Source organism: Protopterus annectens, chromosome 8.part1, assembly GCF_019279795.1.
Source record: "Protopterus annectens isolate FY-2018-M chromosome 8.part1, PAN1.0, whole genome shotgun sequence".
NCBI lineage: Eukaryota > Metazoa > Chordata > Ceratodontiformes > Protopteridae > Protopterus > Protopterus annectens.
In genome coordinates this window covers 496,658,603-496,676,534 of record NC_056742.1, presented here as the reverse complement: position 1 = coordinate 496,676,534, position 17,932 = coordinate 496,658,603, and the positions used below count along the sequence as shown (strand labels likewise).

Sequence of the window (17,932 nt, the reverse complement as noted above, 5' to 3'; positions counted from 1 at the left end):
AAAGTCATTAAAGTAATATTGTGTTTCTTTTCTTTTTTTCAGACTGATGCCTCTTTCAATGTACAAAAGCAAATGGACATGCCAGCACTGGTCTTCCCCAGGGTGGACTCCGGCCTGAAGCGGGATAAACGGGAATGGGTTATTCCTGCAATCAATATACTTGAAAATGATAGGGGACCATTTCCCAAAACAATTGTCAAGGTATGGAGTGATGAGCTCTCACATTTTAACTGCATCAGTGTTCTAACATCCTGCTTCGATTGATCAGTTAGCAAAATTTTCAGCTAAAGATCTCAACAAATCAAGATGGGCAATTGGCATGCAGTGTGTCTGAAATTAGCTTTACCCTTAAAAAAGTACTGATTAGACTTAACATGCAATTTGTTTTACATTTCTGTCCTTTCTGCGATTCTTCGCCTACTGGTTTATTTCTGAAGATATTGCACAGATCTGATTGTTCGAAGTAAAAGCTGATCTCTGATCTCATTTACATCACCTGACCAGCAGATGGCAGCATCAGCAGCACTTGTGTGCGACAGTTGGCAGTACACACCAAAATATAGAATCTGCAAGGACAGACTCGGGATCGGGAAGGTACTTCTATTGATGAGTGTTAATTCGGCTAGGGCACTCACAACTCTCTTTTTCACTCAGTGACTCAGGATCTTTAACATCCACCTGAACTAAACCTAAAGCTATACAGAACAAAAAACTTCCTCACAACTAATATCTACTACCAAGACTTCTATAGGGAGCAGCAATCCTTGCATACCTGCAAATGTCTCTTAAGAACTAAACTCAAGCAATCTTTCAAAATTGCTGCATGCTTTGCTGCAAAAAAAAAAAAAAAAAAAAAAAAACAGTCAAAGCCAACACTGTAGTAAAAGAACTAAATGAAATACCTCACCATCTTACACATACCCAATTAATCACAACTCAAAATTAATTAATTAATTGATTCATTGATTGATTGATTGATTAAACAAGCTTTCAGCCTGCCCATCTCTTAGTACAATTCTCCAAAGTTCTACCCCACAACTTCCCTTATGATCAAATGATAACTTCTTGTCACATGTAAAACAAAAAATCCCTAAAGCACTCCCTTTTCTGTAACTCAGTACCAAAAACCTGAAACTTGCTCCCTATAACAATCAGGTCATCACCCAACTTCCAAATGTTCATAGATTCATAGGTAGGTACTAGGCTATCTGCCTGAGGGCATTTATAAGCCTAGCCAAAGTGTGTCGGCTTTTGCCGCCCCATTGATTAATTAACTGATCCTCTGTCAAGCAGAGCCAATGAAGTGATCCCAGGAGTGTATTTTCTGTTACCCATCGACTAGTCAAGGTTTCTCTTGAAGAGTGTTAGTGAGGGGCTCTACCTAATGTAGCTTGGAATTTTGTTCCAAAGCATGGGGAGTCTCTGTGACAGGACTCTATCCCTCCAGCATGTTCTAGTTATTGTTGTGGCGAGGTTTAGCTCACTAGAGCGCGTGGCTGGCAGTGACTTGGATTTCTTTAGGTGGAGCATGTCCATCAATTCTGAGTTGGACGTGGCTTTGTAAGTCAGGTAGAGATCACTTTTGAGTAAGCGATATGCCGCTGAGTACAGCCAGAGTTTTTTCAGTTGGGTTGCATAGGACATATGTTTGAGGTCGGTAATCCTCTTGGTGAGGTACTTTTGTGGTCTTTCCAGCTGTTGGAAGTGTTTTGTGAGGTACAACCCAAATGGGGCATTGTATTCCATGATAGGTCCAATGAGTGATGAGTAGAGGGGTACTATAGCCTCTTTATTTCTAGATGTGAACCCTTTAGTAATTAGATGGGCCACATAGAAGGATTTCCTAACTACTTTGGCAATATGATTGTCAAAGGAGAGATTACTATCTACCTGGGTCCCCAGATCTCTTATTACCTCTTCTGTATTAAGGGGGCTGCCACCTTTGTGGTAATTCATGGGTGTTTTGTTTTTCCCACATGGGATGACTATGCATTTTTTGGCATTTAGCTTGAGGCCATGACTTTGACACCAGGTGTCTGTCTCAGTAAGGCCCTTTTGGAGGATGTCCGTGTCAGCCGGAGAGTCAGTCATGGCTCCCACTTTGCAGTCATCGGCAAACTTGGTTAGCCATAGTCCTCCTGTGTTTGCCTGTACTTCTGAGAAGTATATGCCGAACAGTAGTGGTCCCAGGACTGAGCCTTGCGGGACACCACTTGTGACTGGTTTAGAGTCGGACCTGGAGCCCGCTATTCTTACCGTGTGAGTTCTGTCTGTAAGCCAGTTGGCAACCCATCTCATGACATTGGGGTTTATGTCCAGGCTGGTGAATTTTTCTGTAATACCCGAAAGAGGAATGGTGTCAAAAGCCTTGGCGAGGTCAAGGAAGGCTGTGTGAACCACCTTTCCCTCGACTATGGCCTTGGTGACTGTCTCAAAGAAGTCAACCAGGTTTAGTAGGCATGATCTGCCCTTAGCAAAGCCGAATTGGGTTGGGTAAGTGTTTGGAAGTTCCCAATGTCTTTGTTAATGAGTTCCATGATGATGCGCTCCATAGCCTTGCAGACCATGCTAGTCAGGCTCATGGGGCGATAGTTTCCAGGGTCAGTTGTGGCCCCTCCTTTGTGGAGAGGAATAACTGTTGCTGTGCGCCATTCTATAGGCATGTAGCCTGTGTAGAGGCTGAGGCTGAACAGTGTGTTTAGGTGGGGGGTTAGTCCGTTCTGTAGTTCGTGCAAGACGCAGCCTGGGACACCATCTGGTCCCATTGACGCTGTGTTTTTGGCTTTTGAAAGGGCTGTTTTCACCTGTGCATCTGTGATTTTTGGGACACTACACTTTTCCAGTATTGTTGAGGGCCCTTTTGGAGGTGAGATGGGGGGTGAAGTTTGCATTGAATCTATCTGTCAGGATGTTGGCAATATCAGTAGGTTTGGTATATTTTGTGCTATTTTGCACTAGTTCAGTGCATATCTGCGAGTTGCCACTTAGATTCTTAACATAGCTAAAGAAGGCTTTGTGGTTATCTTTTGAATCCTTTGCTATTTTTCTTTCGAAGTTAGCCTTGGATGATTTCATGAGGGACCTTAGTTTCTTACTGATACTGATCAGGGATGTCTTTCCTTCTTGGGATTTGCTTTTTTTTCTGAACTAGTTTCCTCCTATTGTATAGCCTGTTTATGGCAGAGGTCCACCAAACTGGTTTCCTTCTCTTAGAGGAGTGAGTCTTGGTTTTGCTAGGGATGGCATGATCTATGCATCCTTGTAGGTACTCATAGAGTGCATTTGTAAAGGTTTCTGCATCTTGGGCAGCGTTATCCTTTAGCGTGGGGGCTGTGAATCTTACCACCTCTGTCTTAAGTAAGGTGAAGTTTGCTTTAGAAAAGTTTTTTACTGTGGTTTCCTTAGTTGGGGGTGGTGGTGGGGTGTGGATATCCAGAGTGATTAGTTTATGGTCTGATCTAACCAGTGACAGGTTGACCTCCGGTGTGGAACACCTGTCGCCCATGTTGGTGATGACCATGTCCAATATGTTTTCACCTCTGGTAGGGGAGTCTACCAGCTGATCCAGGGCATTTGAGTTGATGAATTCCAGGAAGCGCTGGGCCTGGGAGTTTGTACTCGAGTAGTTTTCCCAGTGAATGGTAGGGTAATTGAAATCGCCCAATATCAGGGTGTTCGATAGGACCTTCATGTTTTCCAGTGTCTCCAGAAAGGTGGAGTGGTGGTCCTGGGTCATGGAGGGTGATCTGTAGCAGGCCACAATTTGCATTGCAGATTTTCCTGATGTTAGTTGCACATGGATGATCTCAGAGGTATCATGCTGCACCACTAACCTGGAGGTGTAGGTATCCTTGATGAATATGGATACACCCCCTCCTTTTGTGTTTTGATCCATGTTCTGTGGCTGAAATGTGTGGTATGAGTTGTAGCCCGGTAGTGCTGGGGTGCTCTCTGGAGCCTTGAACCAGATTTCAGTTACTGCACAGATGCTGACGTTCTCCATACTGAGGAGTGCTTCAAGCGCGTGCATTTTGAGATTTAAACTCCTGGCATTGAGTACCATAACCATCAGTTTTTTTGTTAATTGTGCTGTTTACGTTGGTGGGTTTGACTTTTGAGCCTTGCCTAAAAAACGCACTATGGGGGCAGCAAGAGCCTTGGCCAGTATTTGAAAGCCTAAGCCTATGGGTGACAGGTGCAAGCTGTCTCTTGCAAAGCAACGCGGCTTGTCGAGCATGTCATCCCAGGCTGATAGACACTGGATCCCCTTTGAATGACACCAGAAGCTTAGCCAATTGCTGAAATTGATCATTTTTTCTTTATACTGAGGTATCATTCTTGGTGAGGGCAGGATGCTACTCAGGGTCAGGGTCATACCAGCCTGGGCTACATGATCAGAGAGCTCTTCCATATCTCTTTTCATATAGTCCAGGGAAGTACGTCTCACCAACATGAACAATGACAGAGTCATATTTGTACTTGTTCTGGAGTGACCTGAGTGCTTGTGTTATGTGGCAGATTCTGGCTCCCGACAGGCAGCTAACAGTAACCTTCTGCTTGTCCAGCCTAGTGAGTGGGACATCAGTGTGCCTGACTATAGAGTCACCTATTACTAGTGTGTTAGGTATGTTATTTTGCCTTAAGGGCTGTGATTGTGCGGCACACTGATTTTGTGTTTTATGTGTTGTCTGATTTGTGATGGGAGGTGCAGGTTGTTTGGGTGTCTGCTTTGGTGGTCTCTGATGGTTTTTCAGGTTTTTATTTAGAGCCTCCAAGTATGATTTTGTGTATTTATGTGTATTTTTGCCAGTGCTGTTTTAGTAGGTCTGTGCGCGGCTGGTGTGGCGCAAGTGTTAACCTTCTCCTCTTGACTGTCTGTTCCAGTCTTGGGTGGAGACAGCTTAGCTTCCAATTTGGCTGTATAATTGCATCTCTCACATATGTTAGTATTTTGTGGTAGGAGGAGAGGGGTTGTCTGTGTACATGAGGCAGTTGTAACATTGCCTCAGGATACCCAGATTCACCAGCTGGACTGGAGAGTGCACCTGAAGTTGCCCTTTGGTCATATCTGAATAGTAGGGTGAGCTGCTTAGTCACTTGGTTGGTGAGGGGTGGATAAAGAGCCTTGCCCTGCTGGGCAGTCACGTGTTGGGGTATATTAGTGCTTGCTATTAGGTCTGAGCAAGTGCTGGGCTGTAGGATGCTTTTTGAGTGCTTAGGTTGAGAGTTAGACTAGTTTCAAGGGAAAAACTGAAGAGGAGACATAGTGGAGCCGGGAATAATTTAACCATTCAAACTGTCTTTAAAAGCATTTCTGACTAATTCCTATCTCTGATCATGCTCCCCACCTGACTAGTCCCATCCAGTAATCCTGACTTTCTCTTTCACCCCACCTTCATCTTCTAACCACAGTCTTATCTCACTCACTTTCTTGGAAGATGTTGTAGAACAGAGCCTCCATGGGTGCACAGTAGCAAGTCCCGCCTAAATACCCCCCACGACCCAACACCCTGTGGTGTGTTCCAATAAAGAATGAATATTCATGTTGATGTCTTCACCGGCCACATGAATATTCATCAGGTATTCAGTACATTAGCTGGAAGGGGCACTACAATTACTTAACAGTAAAGAAACAGCAATATAACTGCAAGTAATAATTTTTTTTATGTTTTTGCAGGGGGGAAATTAAATATACCAACTCCGAGATCGCACATCATTGAGGAAAAGGGAACATTTCCCGTTCTGCTCTGTACTGCAGACAATGTATGCATGATGTCACTGTCAAATCTTAATGGCAGTCAAGCATGCATCATTTGCATATGGCATCACAGCCATTTGACAAGTCAGTCACCCAAAGCACACCCACTTCTGCGCAGACCAGCCAGGGAGGTACTGTTCTACAATAATACCCTTTGTTACAGCCATGCACTTACTTTAATTCCTCCAGCTATAATTTTTTTTTTTTAATTTCTCTGACCAACTAGCTGCCTGTTCTTGTTTACTACCAACTCTTGCTCTTCTACTGAAAATCTTACTCACTTGATATGCCACCAAAGCTCATAGACTTCAAATAGTCATTTGTAAATTCTAAATCTTTCTGTAATAACTTTTACACACTTTCTCTACTCTTGAATATACACATTTCTTTCTTTACTAATCAGTCTTTGCACACTCTCTCATCTATGAGACTTTGTCAACGTAATAATAATCGTTTTCTCAAGTGACCACTGCCTCTCGGTCTCATTTGAATTCATGCATTTCCCCTACTTATCTCTCATTTGAGACAAGGTGAGTAACCAGAGGATTCTGGACTCTGTCAGTACAAAAGCTCTGAAACAGATAGTCTGCAACCCCCGCAAAGGTCTCAAATGTCCTAGACATAGTACTCACCAGCATGGGGGGGGTCACTGCACTCCCCCCTGTGTGATGCCCTCCCTGGTAAGGTCAGACTATAAATTAGTCTCATTCGATGTAATTATTGAACCTGTCACCACCACAACAGCAAAAAACTAAAAACATTTTTCCAAAGCAAACTACAGCCTACTAAGTGATGGTATAAAAAGTTTTATACCCACTCTCCGCAAACACAGACAATGACTCCTACACAGAGGTGTACACAAATGCCCTGTATAAACACTTAAGCAACTGTATAGACTTGGCTGTGCCTGACCGAATTAAAACCAGGTCCTCTGGAAAAACAAGCTACCCTGGTGGACCTTAAGTATAAACAGATTATATAACAAAAGGAAGAAACTGATGTCTAAGAACAAGAGGGAGCTGACTCAGCAAAACAAGAATTCCCTCCACAGCTTGAGCAAGTAAATCAGAAATCTTGTAAAGTCCTCTAAAGCTAATTGCAATGGGAAAATAGGTTCCCTAGCTAAGGATAATCATAAGAAATTTTTTAACTATGTCCAAAAATCTAAAAGGGAATGCCCAGCTATGTGCTGAACTGGTAGTAGATGGTACCACTCATACTATACCTGAGGAAATTGTCAACCTGATAGCTCACAGATTTGGAGCAAACTTCACCCTCATGTCCCCACCAGCCATACCCCAAAGCATACCTGACACCGGTCCTCTGCCTAGTATCTCCAGAGATCAGGTCATATCTGCTCTCTGCAAGGCCAAAAATATGGCCTCAATGGGACCAGATAACATCCTCTGTTGCTTATTAAGCAATCTAAAACAAGACCTAGCAGAGCCACTTGGTGTCCCCTTTAACCATAGCCTGAAAACTGGCTTTATTCCAGCAGAGTAGAGAACAACAATAGTAATCCCCTTACACAAAGGGGGGCCATCAACCGACCCTGATAAATATACACCCATAAGTCTAACCACTTCATCTGCAAGGCCATGGAAAGAATCATCATGGACCTTAGCAACAAGGGCATAGGTGACCTTCAAACTCTATACCCAACCGTTTGGCTTCATTAAAGGTAGAGTATGCTTATTAATTCTAGTAGACTTCTTTGAGAAAGTCACCAAAGCCCCAGATGAAGGTAAGACAGTGCACACTGCCTATCTTGACCTAGCCAAGGCTTTTGACCCAATCCTCACCTCAGGTATCATTAAGAAACTCTCCCAGCTGGCAATTAACCCTTATGTCACTAGATGGACAGCCAATTGTCTCACTGACAGAACACATAGTGTGAAAGTTGGTGACTCCACTTCTACCAGTAGACCAGTCACCAGTGGCATAGCACAAGGATCTGTGCAGGGCCCTTTACTGTTTGGAATTTATTTCTCGGAGGTCCAGGCTAAAGTGGATGGCCTTTGGCTTACCAAGTGTGTTGATTATTGCAAATTGGGTGTAATCACTGAGTCTCCCAATGATGTTAACATATTACAGGAGGGACTAACATAGACAAATGCCTGATACAAAAGCCATGGTCTAAAACCAAATGCAAAAAAGTGCATTATTATCCCCTTGGGTAAAGCAGAATTCCCTGCTAATTACAATATTAACAGCCCCCTACCCCAGTTCAAACCCAGCAGTGGGAGATCTGGGAACAGAGGCAGAGGACAAACTGAACTTCAGCCACCTAGTTTCCACAGTGGTAAGGAAAGCCTTTGTGTTGAGCATGTCATAAGTAAGGGCATCGCATCCAGGTCTAAGGATGTCATAACTCCACTGTACTCAACCTTCATCAGACCATTAATAGAGTACAATGATCCCTTCTGCATGTACTTCAGCAGACAACTGCAACAGCTGGAGAGACCATAGAGGTTTCTCACCATAGAAAACATAAGGACTCCAAACCATGACTTATGTAGACAGACTGAAAGCCCTGTCACTGTACTCTGTATCGTATAGACTGCTGAGAGGCAACTTGTGCCTGACCTACAGGGCAGTCTCTGACCCTGCCCTGATGGATATGCTGCACATCCGCAAGACAAATGGCACAAGAGTCACTTGCTCTAGGGATCTTACCTAGCCTATGACATTAATAGAACATGCTGGAGAGACAGATATATCTCCCAATGATTGCCACCACTCTAGAATAAACTTCCAGTTCACGTGAAGCAGACTTCCTCACTGACCCTAATCAAGCACAACCTGGTCAAATGGATGACTGACCGAAAATTCACCCCAGGGGTGGAATCCCTGTCCCTCTTGGACAGGGGTAGTCTGTGTTTATCATTTGAATTATGTCCATCTAACCAAAGAGAATTGAGACAACACAGGATTAACATGGCTAGGCTTGTAAGGGCTCTAGGGCTACTAGCCTAGTAACCTCCTATGAATTTATAAACCTTTGTTTCCAGCACTCTCTCTTCATGTCTTGTAATTTAAACAAATTAATCTTAGTTCTCATACTAGACATTCTTGCTCTTTCTTAGGTTACTCTGTATTATACTGTAGTGTCATCTCCTTTCGGCTTATCCTGGTTAGGGCTTGCCACAGTGGAACAATGGTCTGCAGAATGATTGGCAGTGGAGTTTTACAGTGTCGGGTTGCCAGCCCGGAGTCCACCCTTCCACAGAAGGCACACACACTCACACCTAGGGCCAATTTACAGTGTCCAGGTCACCTACAGCTCTGTATTATATTGTAGTGTACTTACATAAATGATATCCTTTACAACAGTATTTTATATAGGGTTGCCATCTTTCAGATGCCCAAAGTGGGATATTTCTTATGGAAATATGTGACTTTGAATGATAACCCATACCCATAACTAGTGCAAGGAACTAGACTTCACGTTCTTGCCAAAATAAAAACTCGTTCTTGCAGAATTTGAGTTATTTGTATTGTTTCATGTAGTAGTAAGGTATTTCAGATTCAAAATAATTGTTTTATTTAACTATTACCGGAAAAACAGGACATTTTTATCCAAAAACCTTAGGGCATTCACTATTTTTTTATGTTATTGGCAAGATACAACTTCTCAAATAGGGACTGTTCTGTGCAAAGAGGGACAGATGACAACTCTAATTTTATATTGTACTTGTATAAATGAAAATCCATAGCAAATGGTTATTTGCCATGTTCTATTGTTTTTGCTTTCATGTAAAAAAGCTTCCCCTCAGGCCTGCACTGAAAATGAGTTATTGCCTACTTAGACCTTCCCATTAAAAAATATCAATAAATAATAATAATACATAAATAACTGTCACCATCTCTTTCAGATGGTACCTCAGGTTAATGTCTCACTCAGAATATAACAATCCCTCTAATGCTGCACTACAATGTTACTGCTGGAACATGAACCTCAGTATCTGTTTTGAGGATAGAACCTACCATCTTCTGATCATCATAGCATCAGAGGCAGGTATGGCCTCTGCTAACCCACTGACAATACCAAGGTCCTTCTCAAGTAAAAACAGGCCATCAATCTAGTGATATGCACCTAGTAAATAAAGTAAAATAAATTTGGTTAGCACTCCAAACTATATTTAAATGTTGTAGACATGGCTCAACATGTTAGCTGGCCTGTAGACAGTAACACAAAGCTTGTTTTTTACTAAGTTCTTATCATACATTGTTATACTTGTCCTGTCCAGCACTCCGTAATATACCTTAGCCTCATTCTAACAGAAGACACTTGAGATCTTCTAACAAACCTCCATTGCATGTCAAAAAGCTACCAATCACTTCAGAGATGCTCTATACTGTAATCAAATCTCCATGACTTGGAACTTAACCCCCCAGCACATCCTAACCACTGCCGATCCCTCACAGTTCACAATCCTTCTAAAGTCCCATCTATCTAATTCTCGGCCTGTTCTTGTCTAACTCCTGGCTGACATCCAGTTGTACTGTTTTTTTCTTACTTGTCTATCTTCCTCTGTAGATGTTTTCTGTCTGCTTGATGTATGTCTATCTTATCTCACCTATAAACATCACAAATACCACCTTACTTTCTCTCTCAAGATACTCTGTCCAATCTTTTCACTGCCACCGTAATTACTTCATTGTACCCAAACTCCTCACCTACACCATATACAATTTTTTGCATACTAGAAATAGTGACATAGACACATCTAACTAAATCCATGATTATAAATATACAACACATGAAATATTTATTTTATACTATTTTTATGTACTAGTTATGCTCCTTTATATATGCCTTTTATGTATAACTTTTTATATGTCTTTCGGCTTCTCCTGGTTAGGGGTCACCACAACGGAACTCCAATCTGCTCATAATTGGCAGTGGATTTTACGGTGCCGAGTTGCCAGCCTGATGACTACAGCCGGCCTTAAGCATAGGCCAACTAGGCACTCGCTTAGGGCGCCAGTCTAACAGGGGCACTTTTCCAGTATTTATTTGGTGTGGGTAGACCAGCATGGGGGCACCAGGTAGTGTGGTGGGGGGTGCCGTGGAGCCCTTTTGCCTAGGACACCAGTTGACCTAGGGCCGCTCCTGCCAACGCCCAACCTTCAACTAAGGCACACCCATTCACGCTCGCACCTACCTGCATGTCTTTAACGTCACTTGACGATAGGGAGGACATGCAGACTCCACACAGAAGGCGCTGCATGTATTATGTATAAATTCTGTTTTTTTTATTTCTCTTACTACTGAATAAGATCACACCATATGTCTTTTATTACTTGTATCTGTTGGGGCTTCCCCCCACCGGCCTTCACTGAAAATGGGTCTGTGCCCAGTTGGTAAACAAATGTCAAATAAATAAATAAATAAAATAAAACACCTCAGAGAAAGTAACAGCTGTTGCTATTCCTGCAGACACGTATGGTTATATTTCCCACATGATATTTAGCAAAAAGACTCAAGTGACAGTTTTAGGTGCATGAAATGGCCTTTATATACGACAAGTATGAATGATATTCTGTGGTACCTAAAATTAAATGCTTAGAAATATAAAATATATACACAAGTAACACTGTTTTTCATAGTATTGTTTACTAGCATTATATTTGAGTATTCTGCAACCTTTCAAAATTTTCTTAAAAAAAATCATCTAAAGTAACTAGAAAATAGCTACATACCACATACTTGGATATGTGGGAAGACAATTAATACAGAATATAAAAATCCTACACCCACAACTTTCCAGTGGGGTACCACAGTCATCATTATATCCCACTCATAATGGTAAATATCATCCTGGTATCCCATTTGGCAGTCTGTTTCCATTCTACAGTGTCAGATGTACATTCAGGAGACACATACAAATGACAATAAATGATATAGCATCATGTATAGATTCAGGTGACAGACAAAATGGTAGTCAGTGATACTGTATCATGTGTAGAGTCAAGGGACACACAAAATGGCAGTCAGTGATACAGTATCATGTGTAGATCCAGATAACACAAAATAAGTTATACAGTACTATGTGTAGATTCAGATAACACAAAATAAGTTATACAGTACTATGTGTAGATTCAGATAACACAAAATAAGTTATACAGTACTATGTGTAGATTCAGATAACACAAAATGGCAGTCAGTGATACAGTACTATGTGTGGATTCAGATAACACAAAATAAGTTATACAGTACTATGTGTAGATTCAGATAACACAAAATGGCAGTCAGTGATACAGTACTATGTGTGGATTCAGATAACACAAAATAAGTTATACAGTACTATGTGTAGATTCAGATAACACAAAATGGCAGTCAGTGATACAGTACTATGTGTGGATTCAGATAACACAAAATAAGTTATACAGTACTATGTGTAGATTCAGATAACACAAAATGGCAGTCAGTGATACAGTACTATGTGTGGATTCAGATAACACAAAATAAGTTATACAGTACTATGTGTAGATTCAGATAACACAAAATAAGTTATACAGTACTATGTGTAGATTCAGATAACACAAAATAAGTTATACAGTACTATGTGTGGATTCAGATAACACAAAATAAGTTATACAGTACTATGTGTAGATTCAGATAACACAAAATGGCAGTCAGTGATACAGTACTATGTGTAGATCCAGATAACACAAAATAAGTTATACAGTACTATGTGTAGATTCAGATAACACAAAATAAGTTATACAGTACTATGTGTAGATTCAGATAACACAAAATAAGTTATACAGTACTATGTGTAGATTCAGATAACACAAAATAAGTTATATAGTAATATGTGTAGATCCAGATAACACAAAATAAGTTATACAGTACTATGTGTAGATTCAGATAACACAAAATGGCAGTCAGTGATACAGTACTATGTGTAGATCCAGATAACACAAAATAAGTTATACAGTACTATGTGTGGATTCAGATAACACAAAATAAGTTATACAGTACTATGTGTGGATTCAGATAACACAAAATAAGTTATACAGTACTATGTGTAGATTCAGATAACACAAAATGGCAGTCAGTGATTGACATGTGGGATTGTATGAAAGGCCTCAGCTGTATCCATGCATATAATGCCCACAGACATATTTATTCATGACAATTAAGTTATTTTACAAAAATATCATCTAAATTAGTCTGTGATCTCTTACATTAAATGCTAATGTAGCTCAAGTAACAGTCATGTTCCAAATTCCTACGGTCATTTATCTGTACTATTGTCTCATAATGTTTTGCTGAGCAAGGAATGTTAGCAGAACTAGAATTTCTAAGATGTTAGGTAGGTTCCTTCTACAGTAAAAGGTGAGAACTACTTATGTTTACTTGCAGATAGCAAATGGCAACCTATAATGTAAAAACAGAGATGATTGTCTGTGTTTGTATGTAATACAAGATGCTGACCTATGATTTAAAGATAAATTGCTTATATTATTACTATTATTATATTATCATAATTTGTATTTGACCAGGGTAGAGCACTGGTCCTTCCAGACCAGTTCAGTCTCACTCAACGGCTACATGAAATTTCCAGTCAAATCAAAAATAATACATAGCAGTCACAATATAATGTAATCGTCGGGCAGAAAGTATTCTAAACAATTACAGTCTCACATGCGTGCACACACAGGCACATACACACACACAGTAGTTATAACTGTAACATTGTCAAACAGAATATACACATTTTAAATAGGATTTTGGATAAATTTATGTGACTCCACTCTTAAAGAAGCTTTTTTTTTGTTTATTTATTTGAGTATGAAGGACTTTAGGTGTTCTTCATATTGATCACTGCTGCAGTAGCCTTAGCAATATCGTTTATATCCTGCCAAGGACATACCAGGCAGCCAGCTTCCAAAGCTTCAGTGCACTTTTCATGCACCGAAATGGTCAGGCACCTTAAGCTGAACTGACCAAAACACAAGTCTGGGTGCCAAGCCCTTCAGAGCTTTCCTGTCACTGAACAGTATGTTCCTCTGAAGCTTTTGAGAATTGATGGTTGGCTTGTGCTTTTCTTTGCTGAGCAGATAAGTTCCCTTTAGGGAAAACTTCCATTTTCTTACATTTACTGATGTTTTATTACTTTCCTGTTGTGGAAAGTAATTTTAAAGCTAGAATGGTTCCATTTTAATGGACTGTCTTGAGACTGTAATGTACTTTTAAATGGAGCACTTGTTTTTTTCAGTTTAAAAGTAGCGTAAATTAACTGATATTTTCTGTGGAGAAATTCTCTTTATTTTTTTCCCCATTGTGGGGTTGCCATAATGTTTAAAAGTGTTTTTTACTGTTTTTTTTTTTCTGTCAAAAAAGTAACTTTTGTGGACTGGTAATTTTACTAGCATTTGCAGCTTGTCTTCCCTTGGGAGAGCTACACCCTTTTTGCCAGTCCCACAGTTGGTCTTTCTTCCAGCCACAAAAAGAAAAAGTTAAGCAAACAGCCTTTGCCACAATAGCAGGATAGCAATTTGCCTCCACTACAGGGGGGTGACTCTGCTGTGGCTAGTTGTTGTACCTCAGATCAATCATCGTTTAACCCAGGTATCTCTTGTGTATCACCTACGATCACTATGGACTGTAGGTTAGCCATGTCCTCTGCAGCTCTTGGAGTCCCCTCAGTGGACAAGGGAGAGCCACTCTTGTTGGTCCTAGGAGACGGAACAGGGTAGGTTTCTCCGTTATGTCAGACTGACCTGCCCATCCATGGGGAAGCAGCGGCTGCCATTAGTAACATGTTAGGCTCCATTTGTCCTGTCAAAAAGAACCAGAAAACTAAGCATGTATCTACTCCTTCCCAAATTTCTTTGGATAGGAGTTATTTACTGGGTCTAGCTCAGGGCTCAATTCAAGCTATTGATCCCTATTGTAGAGTAGTTTCTGGTAAAAGAAAGAAGGGTGCCTCTTTTCCTGAAGGAATTCAAGATATCTGAATCTGAACAAGAAGATGCAGAATGGATTCAGGGTTCTGTCTCATATTTCTGGTTCAGACTCAGTGGAGAGCTTAGTTTCTGACTCTCCCTGTGGGAGTTTCTCTTTCTCTGAGTCTGTTGCTAGACTGTCTCAGTGTTTTTGGTGGGTAAATGCTGAGGTTTCTCAGTGCCTCAGAAAATACTATGAGTTGTTACAGAATAATTTTACAGAACCTACACCAATTCCTCCTCTCCTGTCTTCTTTAGAAGATGTGTGTCTTATTGCCTGCAGTTTTCCTGATAGTCAGACAGCTGTCCCTAAAAGGCAGATAGAATATATAAAGTTCCTCAGTCTTTTAAATTGTTATACACTGTTCCCAAACCTGATCCAGCAGCTATGGCCTTAGGTAACTCCACTGCTGCTAATCAGTTAGTTAATTCTAATCCTGCTCTTTCTGATAATGATGGGAACGTTATTGATAGGTGTGGGGGAAAACTGTATACTGCTGCAACTTTTTTTTCAGAATTTTAAATTATCAGGCTCACATGTTAACGTTTGTTCTGACATATTGAGAAAGTATGAGGAATGTTGTATCCATAGTTTCTTCTTATGGGAAAAATCTACTTTAAATGATGTTGTTTCTTCTATTACAAACTCCTTGTTTGTAGAGAGTGTATGACTAATATTTCTTCCAGGGCTATGGTCACTGGTACTGTTTTAAGGAGGTTTGCTTGGCTGCATTTTCAGAACATCCCAGATGATGTTAAAATGAGATTTTAAATTCTCCCTTGGATAGAGATTTAGTGTTTGGCCCATCTGCTCTAGAGGTAATCAAAAAGTGTGATGAAATCGGGCAAGCTGATCCAGGGAATGTCTAAGATTTTTCAGTCCTAATTTTCCAAATTATCCAACAGATTTTCTTTCTCTTCACCCAGTTTTGGCAAAACCCAGAGTGTCAACAGAATTCAGGTAAACAGACAATTAAGAAGTGGCGATGGGGTTCCAACAAGAAGTCTCAGACCTCCCAAAAGCAAGGATACTCCAACAGCTTTAAATGACATTCAAGAGACCTTGTGAACCCCTCCTACCCTGGCCCAGTTTCTCTTCCATTTTTCTCTTTGGCAACAGATTGTTTCACACAAATGGGTTCTGAAAATCATTTATCACAGTTACAGACGGCAGTGGGGGGGAAGTCCTCTTTTCCGGGGGGGGTCACTCCTCATCCTGCAGATGAGACGCTTTTGTTTTCATATGTTCTTCATCACATTATATTCTAAGGAGTGACAGAACCAGTTTTGCCTTCCCAGGTGGGGAAGGGGTTTTATTCAAGGATGTCCCTAGTGCCAAAGAAAGAAAGAAAATGCTTGGAGATGAGTTCTGATCTTTCTTTCCTAAACCTGCTGGCGATACTGCCCAAATCACTTCACAGCTGGTCACCTCTTCTTCCTCTTTCAAGTATCCTGATAACGCTAGTCTTAAAAGATGGTTATTATCACATCCCTGTTCATCCAGACTTCAGGTATTTCTTAATGTTTTGTGTGTCTGGATCACATTATCAGTTCTTTGCCTTACCCTTTGTGAGCACTGTTGGTGCAATGGATAGTCCAAATGGTGTAGCTACAATTGTAGCTCATTGCAGACAACAGGATATCCACATTTTCCATATTTTTAGGACTTGCTTATCTTTACAGAGTGTTTTTCAAAATGTGAGAAATCTCTCTCTTGGGTGTGAGATTTCCTGTACAAGCTGGGTTTGAATGTTCCAAAAGAACATTCAAAGTCTTTACTGACACCTCACATAAGATTGAATTCCTGTTTACTGACTCCTCACATGGGATTGCATTCCTGGGATATCAACTTGACACCTCAGTTCTTCCACAGGAAAAAATAGATTTTATTTCTATCTATTTCTAAGATTTTCCACTCAGACCTTGGTCACTGCAAGGGAATAACTCAGGATTTTGAGCATCATGGTATCTACATTTCTCATGATAACCCTGACAAGACTTCACATGAAAAATATGCAGTGGTATTTGAAATTTCTTTGGTCCCAGCATTAACACCCTTTATCTTTTCAGATCCCAGTACTAGCATTTATCAGAAGAGAAAATTTTAGGTGGAAACAACACATATCCATAAATTCAGTTATCCCATTCTCCCTCCCTGCCTCAAACCAGTCAGTCACCACAGACACTTTGGACTTTCCTTGGAGAGCACTTTTAGAAGAGATAAAAGTGCAGGGGGTGTGGGACACCAAGGACAGAAGCAAGCACATAAATATTAATAAGATGCTGGCCCTGACCAAGGCACTCAACTCTCTGAACCCTCTTTGGTCTACTGGACCTCTTCAAGTGGCTACAGACAATACCAGAGTAAATGTGACACATCAATAAGCAAGGGGGGACCAGGTTGTACACCATTTGCAGACTAATCATATTATCTTGGGATATAGCTTCATGGCAGAATTTCACTCTACAGGCATCTTACATTCTGTCAGAGCAAAACTGGGTGGCCAACAAGCTGAGTAGGACCAGGGTGGACTCTCACAAATGCAAACTAGATCAGGAGTCTTCCATGATTTCATCCATTCATGGGGGGGTTCTTCAAGTAGACATCTTTGCCTCCTCTTTGAACAATCAACTGGCTAAATTCTGTTTCAAGACTTCATACAAGAAAGCCTGGAAGACAGATGCCTCTTTTGTCTCTTTCTTGGGGCAGGAATGTTCATGTATGCCTTTCTACCCTTTACGCTAATATCCAGGGCACTTTTGAAGTTTCAAATGGAATCCCCCAAGGTCCCTATGGTGGCTCCCTTCTGGTCAAGGCAACCATGGGTCTTCTTTCTTTTGAAAATGGCCAGGGGTAATTTCCACAAGATTCTACACACTAATCATCTTCATTTGACTGCCTGGATGACAGGGTCTTAATTCCTTTTAGGCACATGTTTTCTGAGGGCATGCAGCAGATACTATTGGAGACAAGAAAGCTAAAAATCATATATTAGCAAATGAAAAAGGTTTTCTAGTTGGTTTCAAGAGAATAACCATCACCAATCCAGGACTAGTTACTCTCCATTTTTACAATATTTGTGTGAGTTACTGTCCTATGGCCTTACTTATTCCTCTATAAAGATTCATTTGTTGGCCATTTCAGCATGTCTGCCCATGGGTCCTCCTCTTTCAAGGTAGTCTCATGTGAAAATGCTCTTGAAAGGGGTTTTG

The 17,932-nt window shown here is 40.9% G+C and overlaps 1 protein-coding gene across 1 annotated transcript in view; it reads left to right on the top strand.

Moving 5' to 3' along the window:
* Nucleotides 1–17,932, top strand: part of LOC122810164 (cadherin-4-like) — a 368,858-nt gene that overhangs the window by 44,581 nt on the left and 306,345 nt on the right. Inside the window, exon 2 of the mRNA XM_044081642.1 lies at nt 43–201. Within this exon, the coding sequence (XP_043937577.1) occupies nt 43–201 (159 nt within the window). The remainder of the gene's footprint in view (nt 1–42; nt 202–17,932) is intronic.